The following is a 23769-nucleotide window of genomic DNA, read 5'->3' as shown; positions in this document are numbered from 1 at the left end:
CAAAACGGCGAAAGCCAAGTTATGATTGTGCGGTATGTAATCGGACCGGTTTGCTTTGAGAGGTTGACAAGTAGTTTTAAAGTAAAAGTCGCCCAAACAGAGACGCAGCGTTCGGCACAGTTTAACAGCAGGGCATGAACTTGTGGAGAAGTTGTGGTCGGTAGTAAAATCCAGCTGAATGCTCGATGTGAGGTGGTAATTGTAATAATTAAATACCATTTCTTGGCAATGAAAGAAATTAAAATCAGGGACATGTACTTATGATACGAGCGGCTTTTTCTCACAGTACTTATATCTAGGGCACTTCACATAATTTTGAATCAACGAGACGGGTGGAATTTTTTTGTACAATATTTCAAATGTTTAACCAAAGAAAAAATCTATTACCCAATATTTGTTTTTGTTGGAGATACTAGTTTTTCTAGTAAGTATAAGAAACGTCAAAATAGAAAATATGGTGTGTTTGCAGAGTGTTGAGGATTTGGCAAGTGGCATTGTGTTAGAGAAGCCTGCTGTAGGAAAACACTGGGTGCTGGTCGCAACCGATTTTGACCATTCCCTCATCAATCCCTTGTAGGAAATAAGTGGGGAATATTTTGTTTGAAATTGCATACATTTGCCTACAGACAATCTTTATATTTTTATGATTTTTTTTTCACTTCAAATTCACGTTATTCAAATTTTTCCTGTCTTAAATTTGATTAAATTTGACTTCACTGCGATTTTAACCATGACTTTTCATGGTTAACAAAAAAAATAAATGGCGTGATACCTTAAAAATTGCAATTTGAAGTCCCTCAACCCAACATTGTAACTTTAACTTTCAAACTTGAGAAACAGTAAGAAAAGCATCAAATATAGTTAAAGTGTGTTTATTTTTGGTACATTTGAGGTAGTGAATATAACTACAAAAATAAAAACTGTCTGAAAAATCAAAATTTAAATACTATTACAAATTTATACTTCTTGAAATAGATATGTATCATAATCGATTCCACGTCGTTTGGAATGTAACTGGCCAGCCAGAAACACCTCTATCTGAAGGTTCTTCCCAAAAAGAAACCCAGGAAACAATCCTCAAAGCTTAGTCACTCTCATATGCTGAAGGGCTTCCATAGACGTTGGGCTTGCCGTACTTAGCTAATGCCGACATTCGTCCCAGAGGGCCACCAAACAACGGGATACCCTTTGACCCCATTCCCGGAGGAACTCCAAAACGAGGTTGTGGCTTTGGAGCGGAATTCCCGCCAGCCCCGTAGCCCTGCATGGACTTGGGCAGGCCATATTTCCCACCAGCGGAAGACGGAAAAATACCCGCAGGAAACTGTCGTGAACTTTGGCTTCCACTGGACGCCAAACCGTAAGCCGGACCTCTAGGACGATTTTGGAGCGTTTGAACTGCTGATGGGAGAAAACCAAATCGGCCAGTCGGTCCTCCTGCTAAAGTTGATTTTTGTCCAATGCGACCGAACGGAGCGATGATGCCGCCTGTTACCCGGGAAGCAGCGTTTGGTGACTTATCCTCTGGCAAGATCTCGATAGCAGGACCTTCAAAAGAAATATATATTCAGAATAAATTAGCAGAATAAATTTTATATCGTGGAACATTTGTGTACGTGTAACAAATATTAATGAAAGAAAACTGTGTTGCAAAATATGTTAAAGTTAAAAATTCAGAATTTGAAAGTATGGAATGGTGCATTTGACACAGGCTACGTAACTGAAATAATGAAAAAAAAGGAATATAAAGAATTTTGATCCGTTCCTGCGATAGAAAAGACAGCATAAAGAACACTTACCGTCTCCCCCCGGGACTGAAGGAGGTCCGTTTAAGAAAAAGGGGCGAGGCATGGGGCGTAGCATAGGGCGTGGCCTGGGGCGTGGCTGTAAGATTGGCAAGTCCGTGTCGCAAGGCACTGGGTAGATATCGCCCTCAGAGGCACAGACTGCTTTCATCAGGTCACACCTTTAGCAAAAGAAAGGAAAAGAAAAATGTACAGTTTTTATTAATCAAGACGTCCAAAAAGGGGAGCAATAGCGCATTTGAAGGGGAGAGGGTTTAATGTTAAGATTATTGAAAATTACGGTGAGTAGCATAATTTTTACGTAAGAGGTGCACGGTCAGATTACAAGAAAAAATAATTTAGTTTCTGTATCAGTATCTAATTTACATGGTTGTGAATAATGTTTCAAAATCTCTCTCTCTCTCTCTCTCTCTCTCGAAAACACAGACTCTTGTAAAAGCATAATTATCACAATGGTAATAAAAAAAAATACAAAATTACACACCGAGATTCATATTTGTTTCCATCCGAACCACATACTTCCGGAGCCCCTTCCGGTGCCAGAGGGCAACTTTCAGGGAGAGTGGCACAGAGTTCTTCCGAAAAGGGCGGTTTAAAGCCATCACCGGGATAAGGGGGAGGGGGGCGTCCCTTGAACGGGTCAGAACCCTCGCATGGGACCAGGAATATTTTGACATCCGAGGCGCACCCTGCCTTTTGGAATTCACACCTGTAAGTAAAGTAATGCATCTTCCATTTGCTGCAGGCTGGTCGTCCTATTACTCAATATAATGCGCAGAAGAATGCGCAGAAGAAGACGCAATGTTAAGGAAGTTCATATAAAATAGAATCAGCCGTTTTAGGTACCATCTGTGTGTGGCGTGACGGTCGTTTCCATATATTGTAACTTTAAAGTTACATATCGCAACACGCGATTAAAAGTGACTTAAGAATGAGGACATTCTCAATAGGGTCAATGTAGGTGCTGTATAAAGTACTTACGGTGAGGAATATGTTTTTCCGTCAGATCCACACAGTTCCGGAAGTCTATCCGGCGCCTCTGGGCACACTTCCGGTAACATCTCACATATGTCTTCCATAGGCGGTTTCAGAGGGGGAGGAAAGAGTCCGGGTGGGAATGCATCATCGTCGCCCTCACAACGGACGGGCCTTATCTTTATGTCTGAGGCACAGTTGGCTTTTTGCATTTCACATCTAAAAGTTTAAAAAAGAAAAGGTTCTGCGCATCACATTTAATGGTTCCAAAATTTTCAAAACTAATGCATGCAGTATCATAGGTTGGTTTCAGGTTGTAAGCTGCTCAACACAACAAGAGAAAAAGGGTGTGTGTCGCTGTTTCCAATTTGAAATGACAGATTTTCTATCTCCCATCAATCTATTTCCAAAGAGGGGAAAGACTCTCAGAGGCCATCAGAAGCATGTGTTTAAAGGTCTCTGTTGTTCAAAATAGGGTTGACTGCGCCAGTGATACATAACACTTACGGCGAGGAATATGTCTTCCCGTCAGATCCACACAGTTCCGGAAGTCCATCCCTTGCTTCTGGGCACACTTCCGGTAACATATCACATATGTCTTCCATTGGCGGTCTCAGAGGGGGAGGAAAGAGTCCGGGTGGGAATGGCTCATCGTCGCCCTCACAACGGACCGGCCATATTCCTGTATCGGAGGCACAGTTCGCCTTCTGCAGTTCACATCTGAATGTTGAAAAAAGAAAAGTTTCGCACATCACATCTGGTTCCAAAGTTTCCTAAACAAATGCAGTATCATATGTTGGCTCAAGGTTGTAAGCTGCTCAACACATCAAGAAAGAAGAGAGTTTGTCATTGTTACTTATACAGGTATGAAATGACAAATTTTCTCACTCCCACAAATCTCTTTCCAAAAAGGGAAAAGGCTCTCAAAGAGAGCAATCACATCGAGAAGAGCCGAGGTCTAGCAAGGCCGAGACCTAGCTAAGTATGGCGGACGTACATGAAAGGAAGACCGCATAATCCTGTAATGGTCTCTCAATGAATGTCATTATCGGCAAACAACATGTCATTGAGAGACCATTAAAGGATTACGCAGTCTTCCTTTCATGTAGGTCCGCCATATTTAGGTCTCGGCCTTGCTAGATCTCAGCTCTTCTCGGTGTGAATGCTCTCAAAGGTCATCATCAGAAGCATGTGTTTAATGGACTCAGTTGTGCTGAATGGGATTGACTGTGGGGTCGTACCACATTTGCCAGTGACGTATATAACACTTACGGCGAGGAATATGTCCTTCCGTCAGATCCGCACAGTTCCGGAAGTCCATCCAGTGCCTCTGGGCACACTTCCGGTAACATCTCACATATGTCTTCCATTGGCGGTCTCACAGGAGGAGGAAAGAGTCCAGGTGGGAATGTCTCATCATCGCCCTCACAACGGACCGGCCATATTTTTGTATCGGAGGCGCAGTTTGCTTTCTCCAGTTCACAACTAAAAATAGAATAAAAAAGCGAAAATTTTTACAGAAAGTTCCAAAAAGTAGTATAATAAATAATGTTGTCAGGGGGAAGGGGAGTCTGGTAGGGCGGGGTCTTGCCTCCCCATATACATGTACATTTAGTGCTTCTAAGGATTCCAACGGAGACATGTTTCCCGTAATCAGTACTACAAAGTGATAGTGGTAGGGTGGATGAATGGGGCGTGCATGTATGACACAAATATGGAGTCCTTTTTCTAATGGTCAACATCTATTTACGGAAAATACTCACGGTGAAGAGTACGTGTTCCCGTCAGATCCACAGATTTCCGGAAGTCCATCCGGGAACTCTGGGCACACTTCCGGTAACATCTCACACCTGTCGCCTGGAGCCGGCCATCTTGGCGGAGGGACGGGACCAGGCTGCCCAAAACCGCTAGATGACGCGGTGCCTGCACAACGGACGGGCCATATCTTCGTGTCCGAGGCACAGTTCGCTTTCTCCAGTTCACATCTGAAATGAGACAGCGACGCGTGGTTATTTTTTGTAATTCATTTTGTCGAATGAATTGTGTCGACCAAAATTGTCAGTATTTCATTTTGATTTCATAAATGCTCAATTATTATTATTTTTTATTGAATATTTGTCAAGTACAAAGAGTATGTTAAGAGCGGTTGTTCCATGCCAAGCCTGTGTGGCGAACTGTAGTCCTGAGAATGGAAGCCCAGGGTCCATAGGCCTATAATTAGTACAGGTGAGAGTGAGCTAAAGTAGGGGCCTTAATCGGGCGAAAGTCAATTGAACGAGAACTGGGAAAAGGACTACGGTTAATGGCTGAATACCATTCCTGTGCCACCTTCTCTACCCATGCAATCACCCAACTTACTGGGAAGTGTACGTCTTGCCATCTGACGCACACAACTCAGGCGTCCCTTCCTTTGCTAGGGGACACTCAGGCAGCGAGCCACACTCGATCTCTACGCTTGGCCTGAAATCTGTTACCACGCTAAGAGCAAAGCCTGGAGAACCGCCGCTAAAAGGTGGCGGTCCGCCGTTGCTGAAAGGCTTTTTGCCGCCAAACAGCGTCACGCTTGGTTTGAAGAAGGGTGCTTCGTCTTTGCAGGGAACGCGGTACACGTCGTCTTCAGAATCACAGTTTGCTTTTAGCAGGTCGCATCTAGGTGTAAAGAATTAAATATAGTAGTAACTTATATTGTCTGCAGAGAATGATGCAATACTTGAGTTTTGGATCCGGATGAGTTGAAACGATTATTAAAGTATTTATTAACATATTAAATATATATATTGCATTTCACAATGAAGTGCTTTTTGGTGAAAATGAGTGTAGAATGCTCATCCAGTTTTTCAAAATTGAGGGGAAAACAAAGAATTGAAATATAACCAGTAAACTTTTTGTGCAATCTTATGTCGATCCAAGACCTTTTGACGATCCAATCTGGTTTATTGTTTCCTCCAGACTAAGCGCAAGAAGAGAACTACTGACACCCAATAAGCACTTGTTGACCAAAGCCTTTTACTCACGTGGACGGGTATTCGTTCCCATCCGAGGCGCAGATCGTTGGGGCCTCTGGCGGAAAAACGGGGCACTTATCGGGGAGCGTCTCACAAATGTCCGTCAGTGGTTTCATAGGAGGCAGCGTCCTTCCAACTCCTGGTGAAGGGAAGTGAGACATCACATAAGGCTAGATCTGTCAACGCAATCCGTCCCTTCAAAAGGATATGTATTAATATGATAAAAAATTATTGAATGAAACATTTATAACCGAAAGGCAGTGTTTAAATAAACATACCATTATTCACTTTTGGTCCAAACGGTTTCGGTGCCATATTACCAAAGGGGTTCGGGAGAAATCGGCTTCCCATTGTTTGAGGCGCAAATGACTTTTCACTAGGTTTTCCACTTTTAAATCCATTATTGCCACTAGGTGGCGAAGCTGGTCGTGGTCCTGATAGCACCCACATAGCGCGGCCCTCAGCTGGTCGTTCACCAGCAAGGCAAAGAGCTGGAAAAAGAAGAAAAGAGGATAAAGCCAAATAAGAACAAGCAATAAAAGCTGAATACACGGGTGCGGAAGGCTTCCTTTTGGTAGCGCACGTTCATGTTCGCGATCGCTACAGCTTGCCCTTGCATTCAAATATATCGTTACCGATATGCATGTAACGCTTGGGTCATTACAACTGTTACACGCCGTTTCCCTTTCATTTTAGTTAAACAGTAGTCTGTATAAAAATAGTTAATTATTTGGTATATGTTAACTGCTTCACTGTTTTGTAACATGTAGGTCGATCGGCTCCACATTGCCACATTGCCTGTGGATAATTTTCTGGGGCAGCATGCTGTATTTTCAAACCGTCCGCTGGGTTCCGACGTCTTGCCAAAATACGTACATTGTCAAAATAGGCACTTTTTAGATGTATACTCTACTGATTTCAAATAAAATGAGAGTTCATTATAATTTATTGTCAAGAAGGACACCAAATTACTTATATGCAATTCAAAACATGAATATGAGAATATAATGATTTACAAGGTACTATTTGATGTCTCTCAGTGGAATCGACAATTTGCTATTTGTGTGAACGTAACGCTTAAATCGTTTGTATCTCAACCTCCCCTAAAACAACACCAATGCGGTTATTTCTAGATACATATACATCAATTAGTGATATATATTTTGAAATACAACTTTGCTGAAAAAAAAACACATAAGAAGCAGCTTTTCTTCCTTGATAATCACAAGACCTACTTGTTCTGACAGACGCACTACACTGCACGTAATTTAACATGACACCGACACTTGCAACCGTGCTCAAACAAGATAAAAATGAAACAAAAAAACTATTTTATATTCATTAAATGTTATGCTGTTAATTGAAGAGTCTGTATAAACCAAAATACCCAATACAGGTACTGGAATTAAACTCCCATTAAAAGGGAGTAAAACAAACACACACACACACACACACACGTGGGCACACGCACTTGTATTTTAATCACAATGCAGACTTACATTCGTCCCATCATTTCCGTTTACGCTCGAGAGATTTCTGTCAAAACAAGAACAAAATTACGAATAAAGGTTGGTTATTTGAGAGATTAAAAAAAGTGGCTTTATGGTGGAATGCCGTGGTGAATAATTTTGACTTAAATAATGTGGTTATGGAGATTTTAACATGCTATGCCACGCGAAGCAGTGTTCTTTCAGTGGCGAATTTAGGGAGGAGGGTGTCAGAGGGGTCCTGACCCCCCCCCCCCTTGGATTTATGAAAAAAATCTCACCAATCGCCCCTTCTTAAAATTAGATTTTTGACTATCTGAATCATAGTTCTAAGCCGTACCAAATGGCACCGTTCGCCCTCTAAAATACAAAAAAAGTTTCGGGGCCCTTAAACGGGCCCTGAATCCCACGCCAAGGGGGGAGGCAGGGTCGGCTTTGCATCTGCGGCCTGTCATTCTTCAAAACCGTACCCCTTTCAAATAACCTTGGATCCGCCCTTGTCTTTGTAGGCTTTAAAAGAGCAGCGAAAACGATCGGAAATAAATAGTTTCCATTAGACTGAAAAGGGTCATTTAGGCCACAGGGGAGGGGTATGGTTTGACAGTGCAAAACAGTTAATACATGTATTAACTCAAACTAGGAAGGAGTAATGGAGATGCAAGAAAAGCGTCAAGATCACTGTTTGAATACATCAATGGAAGAGCTCATGGCGTCATTATTGTCTTGTTAGACAGTTGTCAAAGTGTTTTCCTATGTTTTTATCAGCTCAAATTCATCGCCCATTGTACCAACTACAGTCTGTCACGCGATTATCACATTTAGGCATCTCCGATAACGTAAAAGATAATTCAGGAAATGTTACTTGTTTAACATGCAATTTTGCCATTTTTGAGGTCAGGAAAGAGGAATTCTTCACTTTCATTTCTGATAAAGAATGTGGGACTGGCGTCAAATTATTGTCGCCCGTTTTCGAAAATTGCTGATTCTTGTTTAACAACGAAACACAAGATTCACTATTTTCCCTCCGAGAGGAGAATTCTGCACACAGTTTTCTTTGAGGATTTGAACAAGAAAAGTCACAATGCTTGTTTATTTATTCAGTCATTTTGCCCCTAGGCAAAAATTAACTCAACGGCAAAATTCTCTTCATATTTTGTAGACATACCTTACAGCTATATCCCAACAACAGCCCCTATTATATACCAGTTGTTTAATTTCCCATGGCTAATCTACTTTTTCCTGTTGGGAGCTATTTTTACAGACTAATCCGCAAAGACTTACAGGTATTGATGCATTGTGGTGACTTAATAGATTTCATCCTAATTATGCAACTAAGGTCAAAACTGCCATAACCAGGGCCACGGATTAATTTTCCACTGGATAATCCCGGATTTATATGCATATGTGAATATGTCTCTGGGTTATTTTTGACAATTTTTTTTCGAATGTGGCGAGATTTTTTCCATGGAATTTATTGCATCACTCAGCTGGTCCACTCTAGGGGTGCTTTCCCAGAGATTTAGGCTGTATTCCCAGAGCTTTTAGATCGATCTATCCCCGTGGGGAGTCTCACTAGATTACTGTCAGATAATCCGGCTTAAATGTCCGTCCCGCCTACTACAAGCTGTAAGGGGGTAATTAACTTTTGTGTCCGCCCGGCCGACAGCTATTTAGCGTGAACCCCCAGGGAGTTAGGTCGATCTAAAGTAGATCGATCTAATCTCTGGAAATGGGGTCTTAGATCGATCTAGAGATTAAGATTTAGATCGACCTAACTCCCTGGGGGTTCACGCTAAATTGCAGTCAGCCGAGCGAGCACCATAGTTAATTACCCCCTTGCAGCTTTTAGTAGGCGGGACAGACGCTAAAAGCCGGTCAAGCTGACAGTAATCTAGTGAGACTCCCCACAGGGATAGATCGATCTAAAAATCTATGGAAATGGGGTGTAGTATACAGTATTCCAAGACCACGGGGAAGAGATTAACATAATTGTAATAAAATTGCGAAACCGTATTCTAAATTGCTACGGCAGCCTCATTTACGGGAAAAAAGACAATCAGTGACTAAAAAGGAAAATCGACCTAAAAAAAGCACAATACAAATTTTAAGCCGAGACTCTACTTTATCATATAGCCCTTTAAGATTTTTTAATTCTAACAAAAAAAGCAAACAGCAAAACACTTGAAGTTATGAATTGATATCCCATAACACATAAGGCTTCTGTTAGCTCCCATCAGGAAATAAGGCGAGCAGTTCGATCGTGTTGTATTCAGGAGATGAAGGTTAGAAATATGGACAGTGCAACAGCTAGGGCCATGTGTCCGTATAACTTGACCATGATGGAAGAGGAGAGGGAAAGAGAGAGCAAACCAGGGCAGAAGAATGAGAGTTAGCCCATGAGAGGGACGACAAGCGACGAAGTATGGTCTTTAAACATACCGGCACCCCGTCCTGAAGTGATAAACCGTCTCAGTGGTTGAAAGTTTTGTTTTTGTTTTTTATTGTGTTTTTAGATGAAACAGAGTTATGGCCGCCGATCTCATTAAAGCTACATTATTAATAGTGTTTGTGTCGAGATAAAGATGATTTGTAAGAGATTATTCGTTTCAAACGAAAAACCCACGGATTAATTTTGAAGGCAGCGCTTTAATGCAAGATAGAAAACACAAGGTAGCAAAATATTTTGGCGGATCGAAATCGAAAAGAAAAGAAAATAGATGTCTTAAGGGCTTATTTGTGAGTCAACTGTCCAAGTTTCAATGGACGGGGAAAATGAACGGTCGATACCAGTCTTTAATGAAAAATGACCAAGACTGCGGAAGCTCACAATCGGTAATTAATGTGTAAAATGTAAAAATTAAAACTCATTTTTATACTTACCCAGCAATGCTGCAATTTGTACTTGGACTTTCACCATACTGACAGTCTTCAAATTTCTTTGCGTCTTTCGGGGTCAGCAAATGTTTCTCTGTCTCTAATTTGTATAATAAACGAAAATATTCCCCAACCTTTCAGCAAGAGTTAACCCGTTTCTGATTGCTTGTCTCACACTTTGCTCGCAGTGTATCTAGACGTACATGTACCAGTAGGCCTTTTTTCACTGTCCGTCTTAACTCGGATCCATATATCCATTATATTGGATCCTACATCTTAAATAGGAGATCTAGTGGGTACAATTACCCGGCAAGTTATTTTAAATCAGATATACTTAATCTTTCTTTTAAATTTGGGACCCAATTTATGTCCGTAATTACCACGTACGAGTCATGACTCAGACTATCAGTGAAGATACTGTGCACCTGTTCTATCTAGGCGAAAGTCCTAGATATTTATTTATTTATTTATTTATTCATTTATTTATTTATTACTTTTTGCACAAGTTTGAGAATGGAAAGTAAAATGACAACACACGTCAATTTGACGAACAGAAGCAGGCTGAAAATAGAATTTATATTTGATACAAACACTGAAATCGGATGCTTTTATTTTTTAAAATACAACAGGGGTTTAGATAACATGAATTGCCTCGTGCGAGTACCATGAATTTAGTTCCGGTGTTTTATTATTTTTTCAGACTTTATTGTAACCTTTGCGCACTGAAATAAACAGGCTTTATCAGAATCGTCAGATTTCAAGATTGAACTGTGATGTCTGTAGTTGCACTAGTTAATTAGTTCAAAAACCTCTGTTCACCCTTATTCGTGTACATGAGCATCTCGCACTGGTGACGCAGATATTAACCTTTAAGCTAGAATTAAGTGATGGGTCTAATCTTTCTTTCACCCCTGGTACCGTTTTTCTTCCCGAGATCGACATCAAAAGTTGGAATAAAGTCGTGACTAACAGCGTCACGGCCGGTGAACTGTCATTTTCCGTTACGTGCATGGTTGAATATGGAGGTCAACTTGAAGGTGGGAAAGTTGAAAGGAGGTAAAAAGCCCAGAAGTGAAAATTGACATGGTATTAATTTTTGGACACTTTAACAGAGATTTTCCACCAACATTTTTTTATTAAGACGTACCCTTGGGGTTAAGACTATTTTTTAAAAAAAGAATTTTTTGCTTTGGCTTTGGTTAGGCAACCCTGAGTGTCAGAGGACAGTAAAAGCTAGCTTGTTAACTAAGGGATCACTTTTACTGGTATTGCTGATATGGGTTATATATGGAATCAAGATCGAGCTGGCAATACCGGAATCTAGAACCTAGGGTATGGTTGCCTTGCCAACCTGAACATTCCTTTCGTTTAATCTAAGTTCATTTATCTATTAAATTTGGTTAAAAGCACAGTGTGTGGCCAAGAAGAGTTATTTAATTAGTGAAAAATTGTAACAATAAACCATTCCTTAGGCAAATGCTTGCAAGGTACATTAAAGCCGACCTTTGTCTCGCCCTCAGGAGACTTCGCATTGTTAGCGAACATATCAATTGGATCCCTGACTGATCTTATAAGCCATTCACTATTTTGATGAAAGTGAGGAAATCAATGGTTTTTGGGCTAAAAGGCAAGATATATACAAGATATATAAAGAGCTGGAAAAAGAAGAAAGGAGGACAAAGCCAAATAAGAACGGATCCAGAGATATTTTCTGACAGTCTTCCAAATTATCTTTGTTGATCCATCCTTTATTTTTGACTGTCTTCCGACAGAATAAAAATAGATACCCGTCAATGCAAACTTTAAAATCTTGCCGTCTTCCGGAAGACCCAGAAGACGGTCTCAATCCGCCCCTCTTTATACACGTACATTTGTTCTTGCATTGATATGATGCTGAGATGGCAATTGAGGCCACGACATCTACACAGTCTGGAAATAAGTTTCTTTCGTGCTGAACTGTGAATAGGGATCAAATGTGCACGTATCGAGTGACGATTAAAAAAAAAACACAGAACAGCACTATAACTCCGTCCCTAATTCACTGTCAAAGAACACAGAGAACACATTATATCTAAGCAAAAGGGAACAAATTCAACAGGTGATAAATGCGTAGAACTAAAGCGACACAATGAATTATCAAAACATTTACCTTAAACGATCTTGAGTGAAATTAAGAAATAGATTAAGTCTTATTTCCCACCTTTATTTTTTTTGATAAAATACCTATCTCTGGTACTCTCTTATGACATAAATTCAAGGAAATCACTCGGAATCATTGTATTATATTCACAGCGATAAACGAGATGGCTCTTCAATGAAGTTGTGTTTTCAATGATATTTTTGACAAAAAAAAAAAAAAAAAAAAAAAAAAACAAACTTTTTCTATGATTGTCCTGTGACATCTAAATGAATTGTTTCTATGAAATACACTTTATAACTAGATTAAGAAATGAGACATAATATTCATCTGGAATCTTCATAACACCAACATGTAGGTACTGATCAATTGCACTGACATTTTTTTTTTTGTGACCAATATTCGAAAGTTGGAACGGAAAGTGTGGTCACATTTAACCTCTGTATAAAAAAAACTATTGATAAAATTCTACTTTTTTCATCGACCAAATGCTCCAAAGAATAATTGGCATCTAGGATCTATCATATGTTCGTTGGATCCTAATTCGCACTGATCGAAGAATGATAGTACACATATTAATCTTAAGAACAAATGGTGTAAAATTGGCGTGGAAAAGATACCGATCAAATTCAAACTTTTTAGATTAAATTGATTGTTCAACGATTACTTTATGCTTAATTTTTTCTTTTTATCTATTTATCTATTCATTTATGTTTTTTGGTAATTTCCTTGTGCACAGGCTGTTTGTCGTGAGACACTTGAAAATGAACCATCTTAACACATTTTTCCAAGATTTAACAGTCCTGGAAAGAAGAGGATTCGAGAGCAATTAAGCATACATATAACATACATACATATGCTTTATTGTAGCTAAACGTACATAGGTAGATGAAAATTTTCAATAAAAATGCAATTATAAATAAGTATGCTATGAAGCTATGATATTATATGACTTGGCATTACACAGCATAGGATTCTCATAGGCATTAAATCCCACAGCGTTCTATCGTAAGTAACTTAATAAAAAGGATCCTACTCTTATTAATTCAGAATTATGTTGACAGACTCGTAAATCACGGGATTACAAATTTGGCTTCTAATATTGCAATTACATTTGAAGTGATGTGAAATAGTAATTGAATAAGGGGTACCGGAGGAGACGAGAATTGATCAGAATTGTGCTGGAAGTGACGTGTAGTGGTGTAAGACGCGAAGCTGAGTGGTCATTTTTAGCTGGAGGTTAACGGGAGTAAAGACGTTGACTTGGAGAAAAAAGTTTTTCTAACAACACGGTAAGATAATAATTTATCTTTATGCATTTGGGACAGAGAATATTTGTAGAAATAATTGGAGCATGAAAACGTGCCACGGACTTTAACGGTGAAAAATTGCAGTCAATTTGTTTTGAATATATGCTGCATCAACCGCCAGCGGGACAAAGAGCGTCAAGGGAAAAAAATTCCCGATGGGCTATTAATCGTTGTCTTGTGGAATTTTTGCATGTCTGCAATCTGTTATAGCCATATCTAAATATATTTGGGTGTTTTATGGTATGTGCTGCAACCAACGGACAATAGAAGTGTCACCACCTTAATCAGAGTAATCAGACAATAAGCAAGTAATCAATAATCAAAGTAGGCAAATCTTGAATAGTTATAATGCCTGGTCTACATTTTTTTTTTTTTTTTGTGAAATTTGATGTTAATAAAATGATACCAGGAGCATATCATTCCACAGTCATTTATCTCCCCCAAAGTATTGGTTCAGTAGGGGTGACACTTCTATTGTCCATTGTGGGTACGGTTTATGTAAAACGCGCCTTGCGGCTAGAGCGATAAACGTGATGCGCGTGTTTACAAAAGGTGCTCCTGAGTTCGGATTTCCGGTAATATTAATTCGCGTGTATGAGCCGCTCCCTGTGTCACGCAATTCTACGTTACAAAAAGAAGAATTTTATCATTCTTTTTTTTTTTGTCGGTTCAAACCAAGGAGCTGTAATAGATTCATTGGTTCAAATGTATTTTAAAAAGAGTGTCGATTGCGTTTATCATAGCATTGTAGATAATTAATTTGTAAATGGGTTTTATAAGTTTGCTTGTCAAAATGTCATTTGTACTCGAGGTTGCGACAGGTATTTTAACTTCCTCAACGGTTAAAATTAAACACAAAATGGAGACATGTAACAACGTACCCCAATTAAATATGACGGAAGAGACATATAAAAGAGGACGATATTGTGTGTCTTTTTCAAAGCTTAATGCTAATGTGTCAGGATTTTCAAAGGGGGGGGCTTTTTCCGAAAAAGTATACCTTCTACCATGAAACCTCGTGTACTTTGCTGAAAATTTTACCCGACAAACAGGAGGCTCGTTCGAACTTCCCCGGACCCCCCCCCCCCCCCCCCCCCCCTTAGCTACGGGCCTGTGTGAACTCCTGTATACTGGAGTGAAAGAAATGGAAAACATCTTGTTAGATTTTACGCTAACTGGCGAAACTTTTTGCACTCTATAATTCATCTTTTATTTCCTCATTTCTTCATTGGATATCGCTCCCTGTACAAAAGTTCCGAAGCTTTACGAGAGAGAAATCCTGGGAGGATTTATAGTGGAATAACGAAACTTAATTTGATTTGAAATATTGGATTTGATAAAAGCCTTTTTGGCATCTGTACAATTACCAGCCAAGCTGCGACGCTGAATCGTGCAAGGTACATAAAGTGCAAAAAAAAAAAAAAAAGAAAAAAGAAAGAAAACGCAAGGTTGCGTGCAATGCTAAAACACGGAGGTGTTGCAACGGTATTCGTTTGACGTTTTGTAACAATTGTTTTATGTATGCGGTTTGTTTTATTCAATTAGGCCTCCTTTTACATTAGATAATACGTGTGTTTCCAATTGAAGTAACCTTCGCAATAAGTTTGATTTGATTGAATAGATAAGTAAATTGAATGCTGTACTTGCGTGTACCATGTGCCATTTTGGCGACAGATTAGAGTCTAAAGTAGTCTATACAAGTGGCAAGTATCCTGTGAGATAAATTAATGATATCTAACTGCAGCTACATGCGAAAAAATTATTATTATTATCATTATTATTATTATTATTATTATTATTATTATTATTATTATTATTACTGCCAGACTTTTATCATTATCATTATTACCATCATCATTTTCAGAGTTTAAAAAGGTACTTTATCAGGAAATGAGGCTACAAACGGCTAGTAAGATATTAGAGTCATAATAGCTGTGATTTTTTATATGTATCTGTTGTCTGTAGGAACTATCATTCTAACACGTAGACATGACACAGTTAATGAAATTCTTTTCTGGCTTGATTTTATGATTAAAAAAAACTTAAGGTGCAAATGTTGTGAAATGAACGAAGAAAATGGTGACAGGTATAATTGTACTGTACAGCAATCTCCTTATATGATACCAGTGTCTTCTCTTCTCCGTGTTAGAACGTCTACGGGACCTCTACACTACGCTTTAAGACGTTTAAGGGAGCGTTCCCATAACCCTATTTTACCAGCCGGATCGATCTAACTCCTCTGAGATTCCCTCTAAATTGCATTCAGTTTAAGCGGCTTAAATGTCTGGCACGCCCCTTCGTAACTTAAAGTAGTTGGGTTAAGTCGGGAAAACTTTGTGATCCATGATGTTGTTCATGTTGCTTTGTGAGGGGGCATGCCAGACATTTTAGCTAATTACATTGACTGCGCCTTAGAATCCACGCGCGCTGTCGAGGGGACTAGATTGGAGCAGAGATTTAATCCGTTTAAAGGCGTGTGTGCAGTCGGGGAGACCATCAGGAATCAGCGGCATCGCTTTTGAACTGTGGTCGGCCATATTTAGTCGGCGGATCAGTACTCGGAACATCCATTCTAAATGGGCCTGAAGAAAGGAGATACCGCCTTTACCAGGGGACTGAACACGCATGACGCATGAGAGATATAAAACGAGTAAAATGACAACTCTTTCTTTTGTCACGGAAACAAATGAAGGCCTTTTTAACTTATCCAGTGCTAGCGAACCAAATATAATCCAAGTCATTTGGTGATCATCCATAGAATTGATAGACAAGATCGACACTCTGAAAAACAACACGTGTATATCCGCCACACGTGCTTTATGTAACTAAGAAAAGCTGTCAAATGTACAGATCACCGACTGCATCATGATATGGCCATAGAAACAGATAATCGAGCCTGTTTTCAAATGCTTCTGTAGTCAGAATATCTCGTATTGTATTGTAGACATTTAAAAAACCAAAGTGTGACAGCTGTGACCAGCTTCGAAACTGGCGACTTGTGGTGTTTTCTATAAAGACGGAACGAAAAATTGTGTCAATGAATAAATAAATTATGTACGAACAAATGACTAAATGAATGGACACGAAAACAAGAGAATACAAAAAAAAGAAAAACAACAAAAATGCAATAAGATAGAAAAAAATAAATAAGTGAATATTATGACCCCATCCCCATAGACACTATCGGTGTACAAAGACCGATCCAAATCTGCGGGGACTCTCTCTGAGTGCAGCTTAACTGAATGACACGCCTCCTTATGTTTCCAACGTACGCACATAATCCCCAGTTTGTCTGTATTATACTTAACACAAATAGGAGGCGTGTTAATTTGTTAAGCTGTTTGCATTCAGCTAATGTCCCTGGGGAGTTGCATCGATCTAAGTAGACCGATGGTCTCTATGGCCCCATTCAGAATGGATGATCCGAGTACTTACTGATCCGCCGACTAAATATGGCCGACCACAGTTCAAAAGCGATGCCGCTGATTCCTGATGGTCTTCCCGACTCCACACGCGCCTTTAAACGGATCAAATCTCTGCTCCGAGGTTTGATTGCTAGGCCCCTGCAGCGACGGCGAGTGTGGAGGCAGGGAGACCATCGTGTACACCTTTAAACAGTTTGTGTTTGAGGAATTGCGAACTCTGCAATACAACCAGGTTTCATTTGTCCATTCCACTTTATTGTGAATGAAATATTACACCTGCTTAAGAGATATTTTTGCATGATGGATGTGTCTTATTAAATGGCGACCGAAACATCCGCTCACAGTATCGTGTTGTGGTTTTCTACATAAAACCTAATCGAACAGTTAATTTGTTTTTTTTTCACCTTAAGGGTTAATACACGATAAGGCACCACTTGCGCTAAATTATTCCGCACACGAATATCCTGCATGCCGTTAGTGCCGTTCGCATAAAAGAGCAAGTATTTCGGTCTGTTCGTTTGTGTTTGTTTGAGGCATTAATGTTGTTTCATTTGTTTTGTTTTGTTTAACGACAGAAGCCACAATTTTAGAGATTTTTGTTTGATTTTTTTTAGCAATTTTAACCATGAATTAAAACTGTAAAACAGTTGGAATATTTGTCCCATAAATGCAATAGTTGTATTATAGTTCGCAAGTTCTTGCTCTATTGAGCAATTTCATTTTTTTTCTTCAAATCCATACAAGTAGAACCAACTCTATTCTCCTTTTTCAACATTGTGAATGTCAGTAGCAAACGTTTACGGGAGTTCTTAAGTAAGGAAATTCATGCAACCTTTAAGGAGAGTTCTGAAATAAGAGTAAACGCCGTGCCAAGGAAACCCAGGCTAGTTGTCATTGTGAAGGGCATCAGGATGAAATCGGCACAGTCACGAGAGCTTCTTCAGGCATCTACAGTACTGGTGGAGTATGCTTGTATAGAATTATGTGTTGCAAAAGGTCCCATCTTTCATGGTATTGCATGGAAAAAAATTACAAGAGAAAATAACTGTCGGTTATATCTAATGTGTACAGTTTGACGTAAAAAACAGAAGAGCAAATCAGAGTTGATTATGATTTACTGGTGGAGTTTGACATTGAATCATATTAAAAGAGCATTATCTTTGCACCGGGTTAGCGTACATTAAATTGACAGACAGAAATGATATTCCTACAAATAATTCAAATGTAACTTACACGTTCAAGTGGTGCACATCATTTTACTTTGAAGAAAAAAACACAAAAATCCTTTTTGTCTGAGGACAATGTTCAAATAAGTCACTTTTAGAAACTTGTAACTCTGACAGTTATAAGGTGAAAATTCAATTAAACTCAATTCTTAATTCAGTAAGCGTCTTTGTTCCTTACGTCATTTTTTTCTTTTTTGCATAACAGTGCTCAAATCAAATAAACACACTTAAAAACGACTAATCAGATTACATGAAGGTTGTTCATCGGTGCCAAAACTAAATGAAAAATAGGCTAATTGCATTAAAAGGTAGATTCCATGTTTTGAATGTACCAGTAAGCACCACAGTTACACGTCTAAAACTGTCTCCCCATGCTAGCTAACAGGATATCGTCGTACTTTGTCCATTGCTATTTAAAATAGTTGGCCTAGGTCTCGAACTTCGTGTCGCTGCAGCCACGTGCTGTCTTCTGCCGATATCACGTCCTATAAACTGTAAAAACCCTTCTCTAAACTGCTGGTTCATGGCAACGTAAATGATTGGATTCCAAATCACCGAAGCCTTGGCGAGTAATGCCGGGATGACATCGGAAGTGGGCGGAATGTGCCGAAGATCGTCGAACGCAGCCCAAAGCGAGACTATGGCGTACGGTGACCATGAAAGTAGGAATGCAACTAAAAAAAATGATAGCGAATTAAGACACAAAAGCAAGGAAATGTATCTTATCATTATTTTGTACATAAAATATCTTGGTGCTAGTGTTGATATATATATATATATATATATATATATATATATATATATATATATATATATTAAAGGTATTCTGTCTTGGATTTCGCGCCAAATTGAATAAGCCTCAGTAAAAAGCATTCTTCTTCTAAATACACAAGGATCATCACCGTCCCGCATTTGGATTCGATGGTTTAATTATACAATTGTTAAATTAATGATTTAAATCTCAATGCTGACCAGACATTTGGACCATTGGATTTTTTTGGGGGCATTTTAGAAGGAAATATCTACCTCAGATACTTTTACGTAAGGGAGTGTTATCGATTAAGATCTGAAGGTCTGGGATATTAACGGCTTTGTAGGATATTGAGAAATACGAATATGACACTGAAGCATTAACAAATGTGTTCAGTACACCTAAAGTGATGACACCCTTAATAAAAAGAAAACAATTACAGATGACACACTTCCTACCAATTTTATTAACGAGCGGAAATGAACGTACTACTAATCTCTGCAGCAATTCGCGAAATGATAGACGAACGTCAAGCTATAGATAATATAATACACTTTCTGATCAGAAATCAAGGAAGACCAAAAATTAGGGAGAATATGTAAGACTTCGAAATATTTGAATGTTGTTTTTGCTCTGCTGCCTAAGGAACCTTTATTCATTGTTGGATTCAGAATGCTCCCCCCTCCAAAAATATAATAATAATAATAATAATAATAATAATAATAATAATAATAATAATAATAGAGGAAGAGGGATGTCAACAAAAAGGCTGCAGTTCTTTTACCCACCTCACCTCTAAGTTATCTCGAGTCTCGACATTTTGTCACTACAAAAGCAACATAAGTACTTTAACGTTTACAAAGTAAAGTGCCAATCAGCGGTATTCATTTTGGAAACGGACGATCTCTCGAGACTCTAAACTTGATTCTTGCCTCGAATACTCGCCTCTGAAGACTTGAGAAATTGGCCATTGCGCGACAAAATTCGTAGAGGTAAAATCTCCAAGGAAAGTACCCCGACAATTTCTGTCTGTGTGAAGACATCGGTAAGGAAATACAAATTAATTTTAAACCCCCTTCAGAATATGTAACACTCTACAAAGCCTCCTTGCCAAAAGCGCAACAACTTAATAATACGTAATAATCTGTTGTACGCGTATTAGCAGTTTAAAGAGGCACAGGTAATTTCCGTTGGTAGGCAGTGATACCGAAATCTTTAGATTTAATTTCCTTACATCTTATCTAAATGTCTCGTGGTATTTGAGTCAATTTCCTAAGGTCCTGCCTCCCACTTGTTTTGTCTTGTTTAAAGTGGTTCAAATATAGCACAGGGATTTAGATGTTGGTCATTTTTTTCGCTTTGTTTGTTTGTGTGTGTTTGTGGGGGGGGGGGGGGGGGGGGGGGGGATTGAAAGAAAATGATTGAATTTTCGGCTGATACTGGAACTGGTAGATCGAAGAATTTTAGAAGCAAAACGCTGCCAGAGTTGACGTTTCATAACTGCATTTATCGAAGACGCCATACCCAGACCTTTAGACCCCATTCCCAGACATTAGATCGATCTACTTTAGATCGACCTAACTCCCTGGGGGTTCACACTAAATAGCTGTCACGAAAGTTAATTACCCCCTTACAGTTTGTGGTAGGCGGGACGGACATTTAAGCCGGATTATCTGACAGTAACCTAGTGAGACTCCCCGCGGGGATAGATCGATCTAAAAGCTCTGGGAATACGCCCTTACACTCCTCTCTGGCCACAGAAAGCATTAGTATAGACTGACATAAAAATGTTGTTGCCCACAGTGTAACTTTGTATACTATGTTAGGGACCCCTGATTGAAGAGGCCTGCACACCAATTTACCACTTGTTACTTAGAGCCCCTGACTTTGTTCGTCGAGTGGGTTTAAAGTATTTAAGGCTTAACTAGCTGTTCAGAAAATTTGTCATTGTTTTTGACAATGCAGCAGACACTTCAGGAGAGAGAGAGAGAGAGAGAGAGCACTTACCGGTCATGGCAATGATCATTTTGAGCATCTTTGTCTGACGTTTTCGTTTTCGCCTGCTAAATTTTCCTGATGAATTTTTCCCTGTACTTGCTGACGGCTGATGTGAGTTTTTTATCTAAAAAAAAAAAAGAAAATTAACACAGACAACAAATCTACTGTAAACGACTGTCTGGAAAGTTTATAGTAATTACTAATTACTACTGTATATTCAAACAGATACCACATGCTAAAAGCTTATTTCTACGTTTTTGTATTTATTCAGTCATTAAATAATAATAATAATAATAATAATAATAATAATAATAATAATAATAATAATAAATCCAGCTTATTATGTTACATTTTAATATTGACTTCTTCTAATGCTTCTGTTTGATTACATTATAGTAGAAACAAAAAGATATTAAAGTTTAATATGGTTATTAATCACCTATCAGTCAGGATATACAGGTTAAATGTGATTTATTCATCCGCTTATCCATTTGTTTATTTATTTTTTTACTTCAGCATCTTCCTCGGAGTGATTAATATCACTGTATTTGAAAACCGTTCATCGCATTTGTTTTGTTCAAGCTGAGATATTCTTTTTATTGTGTAAATTGCAAATTAAGGCATGCTGACTTATCGCACCAATGCTTTGTAATACGGCGGACAGTGATCTCGGGAATCCTCCAAGGTAAAGAAATAGGATCCATGTTCAATCACCTGTTTTTTTTTTTCCTGTCAGTATTGAACTTCGACTTACTTTTCATAACATTATGGCAGTGATAACGTGCACGGCGATATAAATTATTGGGCGAAGTGAAAAAAAAACAGCCCTATTTGGCAATCCTATAGTTTGCGGTACCCTGAAAAATTATTTCCGATGGCATTAGCCGTCTTATTCCACCGCACTGGTCAGATAAAAGCGGGATCAAAACACGTTGAAGGTTCGATAATGAACTCATTTATCAAAACCAGCCCCGCAATTTAAACCATCTATCACTGCTAGCACTTAGTTTTCAGGATTAATCGTTCTATTACCACCAAGATAAACATAAATTGACGATAAAACGAGGAAATATTTTTGCTTGTTGAAGGCCGCTTTAGCTGACACGTGATAATAAGCAGACGGCTCTCTATAGTGGGGATCGTCCGATGGAACCTAAAAGGAGGCCCTGGCCACCGCGTGACGTCAAATGAGGCTAAGTAATTAACTTTTTTTTTAGCGTAAATGTGAAATTCTGCACATTGGAAAATATATTCTTACACTGGAAACTACACGATAGTGCCATTCAAAATTTCGTGAATTTGAACTGTAGTGCAATTTGACTGTAATCCTACAAAACTTAAGAGAAAACAGCCAGAAATTAACAGCTTTTGCTCGTTGCCAAACTGCATTCTGTGGACTACGATTATTAAATTTCGGACTGCACTGTCGCGAAAATTCCACGAAAATTCGCTTGATTTTACACAGACTGGATGCGTCTAATATGAATTTAATTTGCAAACTCTTCAACGCAGTTCTTCCAGTAGTATGGCTGTCAAAACCGCCTGACATACATGTAGTATAGGCATTCGACTTGCTTGTTCCCTTGTATCTACCGGCATGAGATTAAAGGAGACAAACCAACACACATGCGATTATTTGAAAAATAGTGAAGCAAGCACACTCACTGCCAGAAATGCTCTCTGGTAGGTGGTACTGTAGGGCCACAGAGTGGTGGAGGAACCGCTGAACGGTGATCGCACCCCCCCTTAGTGCACCATGATTCCATAATGAACCAGTGCCACGACAGTCGTCTTGCCTTCATGCCATCAAAGAATATGCCAGATCCCGTGTAACGTGACAGAGAGCCCCCCCCCCCCCCCCCCCCCCCCCCCCCCCCCCCCCCCGTGACAGAGAGTCTGCTACCCATTCATTTGTACAGGCAAGCCTCGACCTTGAATTTGACCCATTTAGATCAGGCTAACCCTAACCATTATAACTAAATGGAGGGCGGACTTTCTGTTACACGGACCTTCAGATTCGTGAAACTGGTGTTATGGTAAACTTTAGTGAGAACCGGCTGGAGAACATCTCCACTCCTCTCCTCTCCCTATCCCGCACAACATGTGCCACTAAAACTGGCGTGACCGCTCTGGGACCCCTAGGGCTCATTTCAATTGAAACCATCGGTCTACGTAGATCGACCCAACTCTGCGTTGAATCTCGCTGAATTCAATCAGTTGAACAGATTAACAAACCTCCTTTTGTTCCCTATGTGCTCGTATAATCGCCAGTTTTTCTGTTTTCTTCTCAACGCCAGGTTGAGGCGTGTTAGGATTCATTCACATGCAATGTCTATTTTCTAAATTCTATTTTCTATTCGCGGTATGTCTTATGATCACGGTCTGTGCCCTGAATATCCCGCGGCGTAATTACTGGCAGCGCGAGCCAGTTACTAACGCATCTCAAGCAAAATAAGCAATAACCACGCCGGGTTTTATCTTGTATACAGAAGAATAATCTCGCAATTAAAATGATGAATCACATGTTCGCAAGCCCATCCTTTTTTCAAAGAATCCTCTCCTCTGATGTCAAAGATACATGACACAATAGTAAGAAAATCAGTTCATTTTCGACCCAACTTATCCATCAAACAGAGATAAGGACCATCAGCTGGGAACAATGGCGCATCGGCTCAATGATTCTGTCTCTTTTATGATCTAGACGGCATCTTTTACGCTTTTGTAATTCCTTACTTTAAAAGTCAAATAAAGTTTTTTTTTACTTATGTTCTCAGCT

The 23769-nt window shown here is 39.3% G+C and overlaps 2 protein-coding genes across 4 annotated transcripts in view; both read right to left on the bottom strand.

Annotated features, from left to right (window-relative positions):
• Positions 1 to 856: 856 nt before the first annotated feature.
• Positions 857 to 10431, bottom strand: LOC106166745 (agrin). Its single transcript, XM_013545391.2, has 11 exons — positions 10153 to 10431; positions 6064 to 6276; positions 5795 to 5924; positions 5139 to 5429; positions 4544 to 4765; positions 4053 to 4265; positions 3288 to 3500; positions 2787 to 2999; positions 2290 to 2514; positions 1800 to 1966; positions 857 to 1548 (listed from the first exon to the last, which is right to left on the bottom strand). Exons 1-11 carry the CDS (start codon positions 10187 to 10189, stop codon positions 1085 to 1087), a joined length of 2388 nt encoding a protein of 795 aa, XP_013400845.2. The 5' UTR covers positions 10190 to 10431; the 3' UTR covers positions 857 to 1084.
• A 7684-nt stretch (positions 10432 to 18115) lies between these two features.
• Positions 18116 to 23769, bottom strand: part of LOC106166767 (visual pigment-like receptor peropsin) — a 53594-nt gene continuing 47940 nt past the window's right edge. For all 3 annotated transcript variants that reach the window (XM_086995930.1, XM_086995929.1, XM_013545416.2), the window contains exons 2-3: positions 21003 to 21117; positions 18116 to 18918 (exon numbers count right to left, since the gene is read on the bottom strand). In XM_086995930.1, the coding sequence (XP_086852056.1) occupies positions 18623 to 18918; positions 21003 to 21117 (411 nt within the window). In that variant the 3' untranslated portion in view covers positions 18116 to 18622. The remainder of the gene's footprint in view (positions 18919 to 21002; positions 21118 to 23769) is intronic.

Source organism: Lingula anatina, chromosome 9 (assembly GCF_051362555.1).
Source record: "Lingula anatina isolate TDL-2025a chromosome 9, LinAna3.0, whole genome shotgun sequence".
NCBI lineage: Eukaryota > Metazoa > Brachiopoda > Lingulata > Lingulida > Lingulidae > Lingula > Lingula anatina.
This window is presented reverse-complemented; position numbering and strand designations above follow the sequence as displayed.

What these genes read in the sequence shown, in the direction of transcription:
- LOC106166745 (XM_013545391.2), bottom strand. Translation starts at nt 10,189, where the DNA reads ATGGTGAAAGTCCAAGTACAAATTGCAGCATTGCTGG. An exon ending in GGCAAGACGTACACTTCCCA is followed by an intron (nt 4,766 to 5,138) that starts GTAAGTTGGGTG and finishes GTCTCATTTCAG; the next exon opens with ATGTGAACTGGAGAAAGCGA. An exon ending in GGAAGGACATATTCCTCGCC is followed by an intron (nt 3,501 to 4,052) that starts GTAAGTGTTATA and finishes TTCAACATTCAG; the next exon opens with ATGTGAACTGCAGAAGGCGA.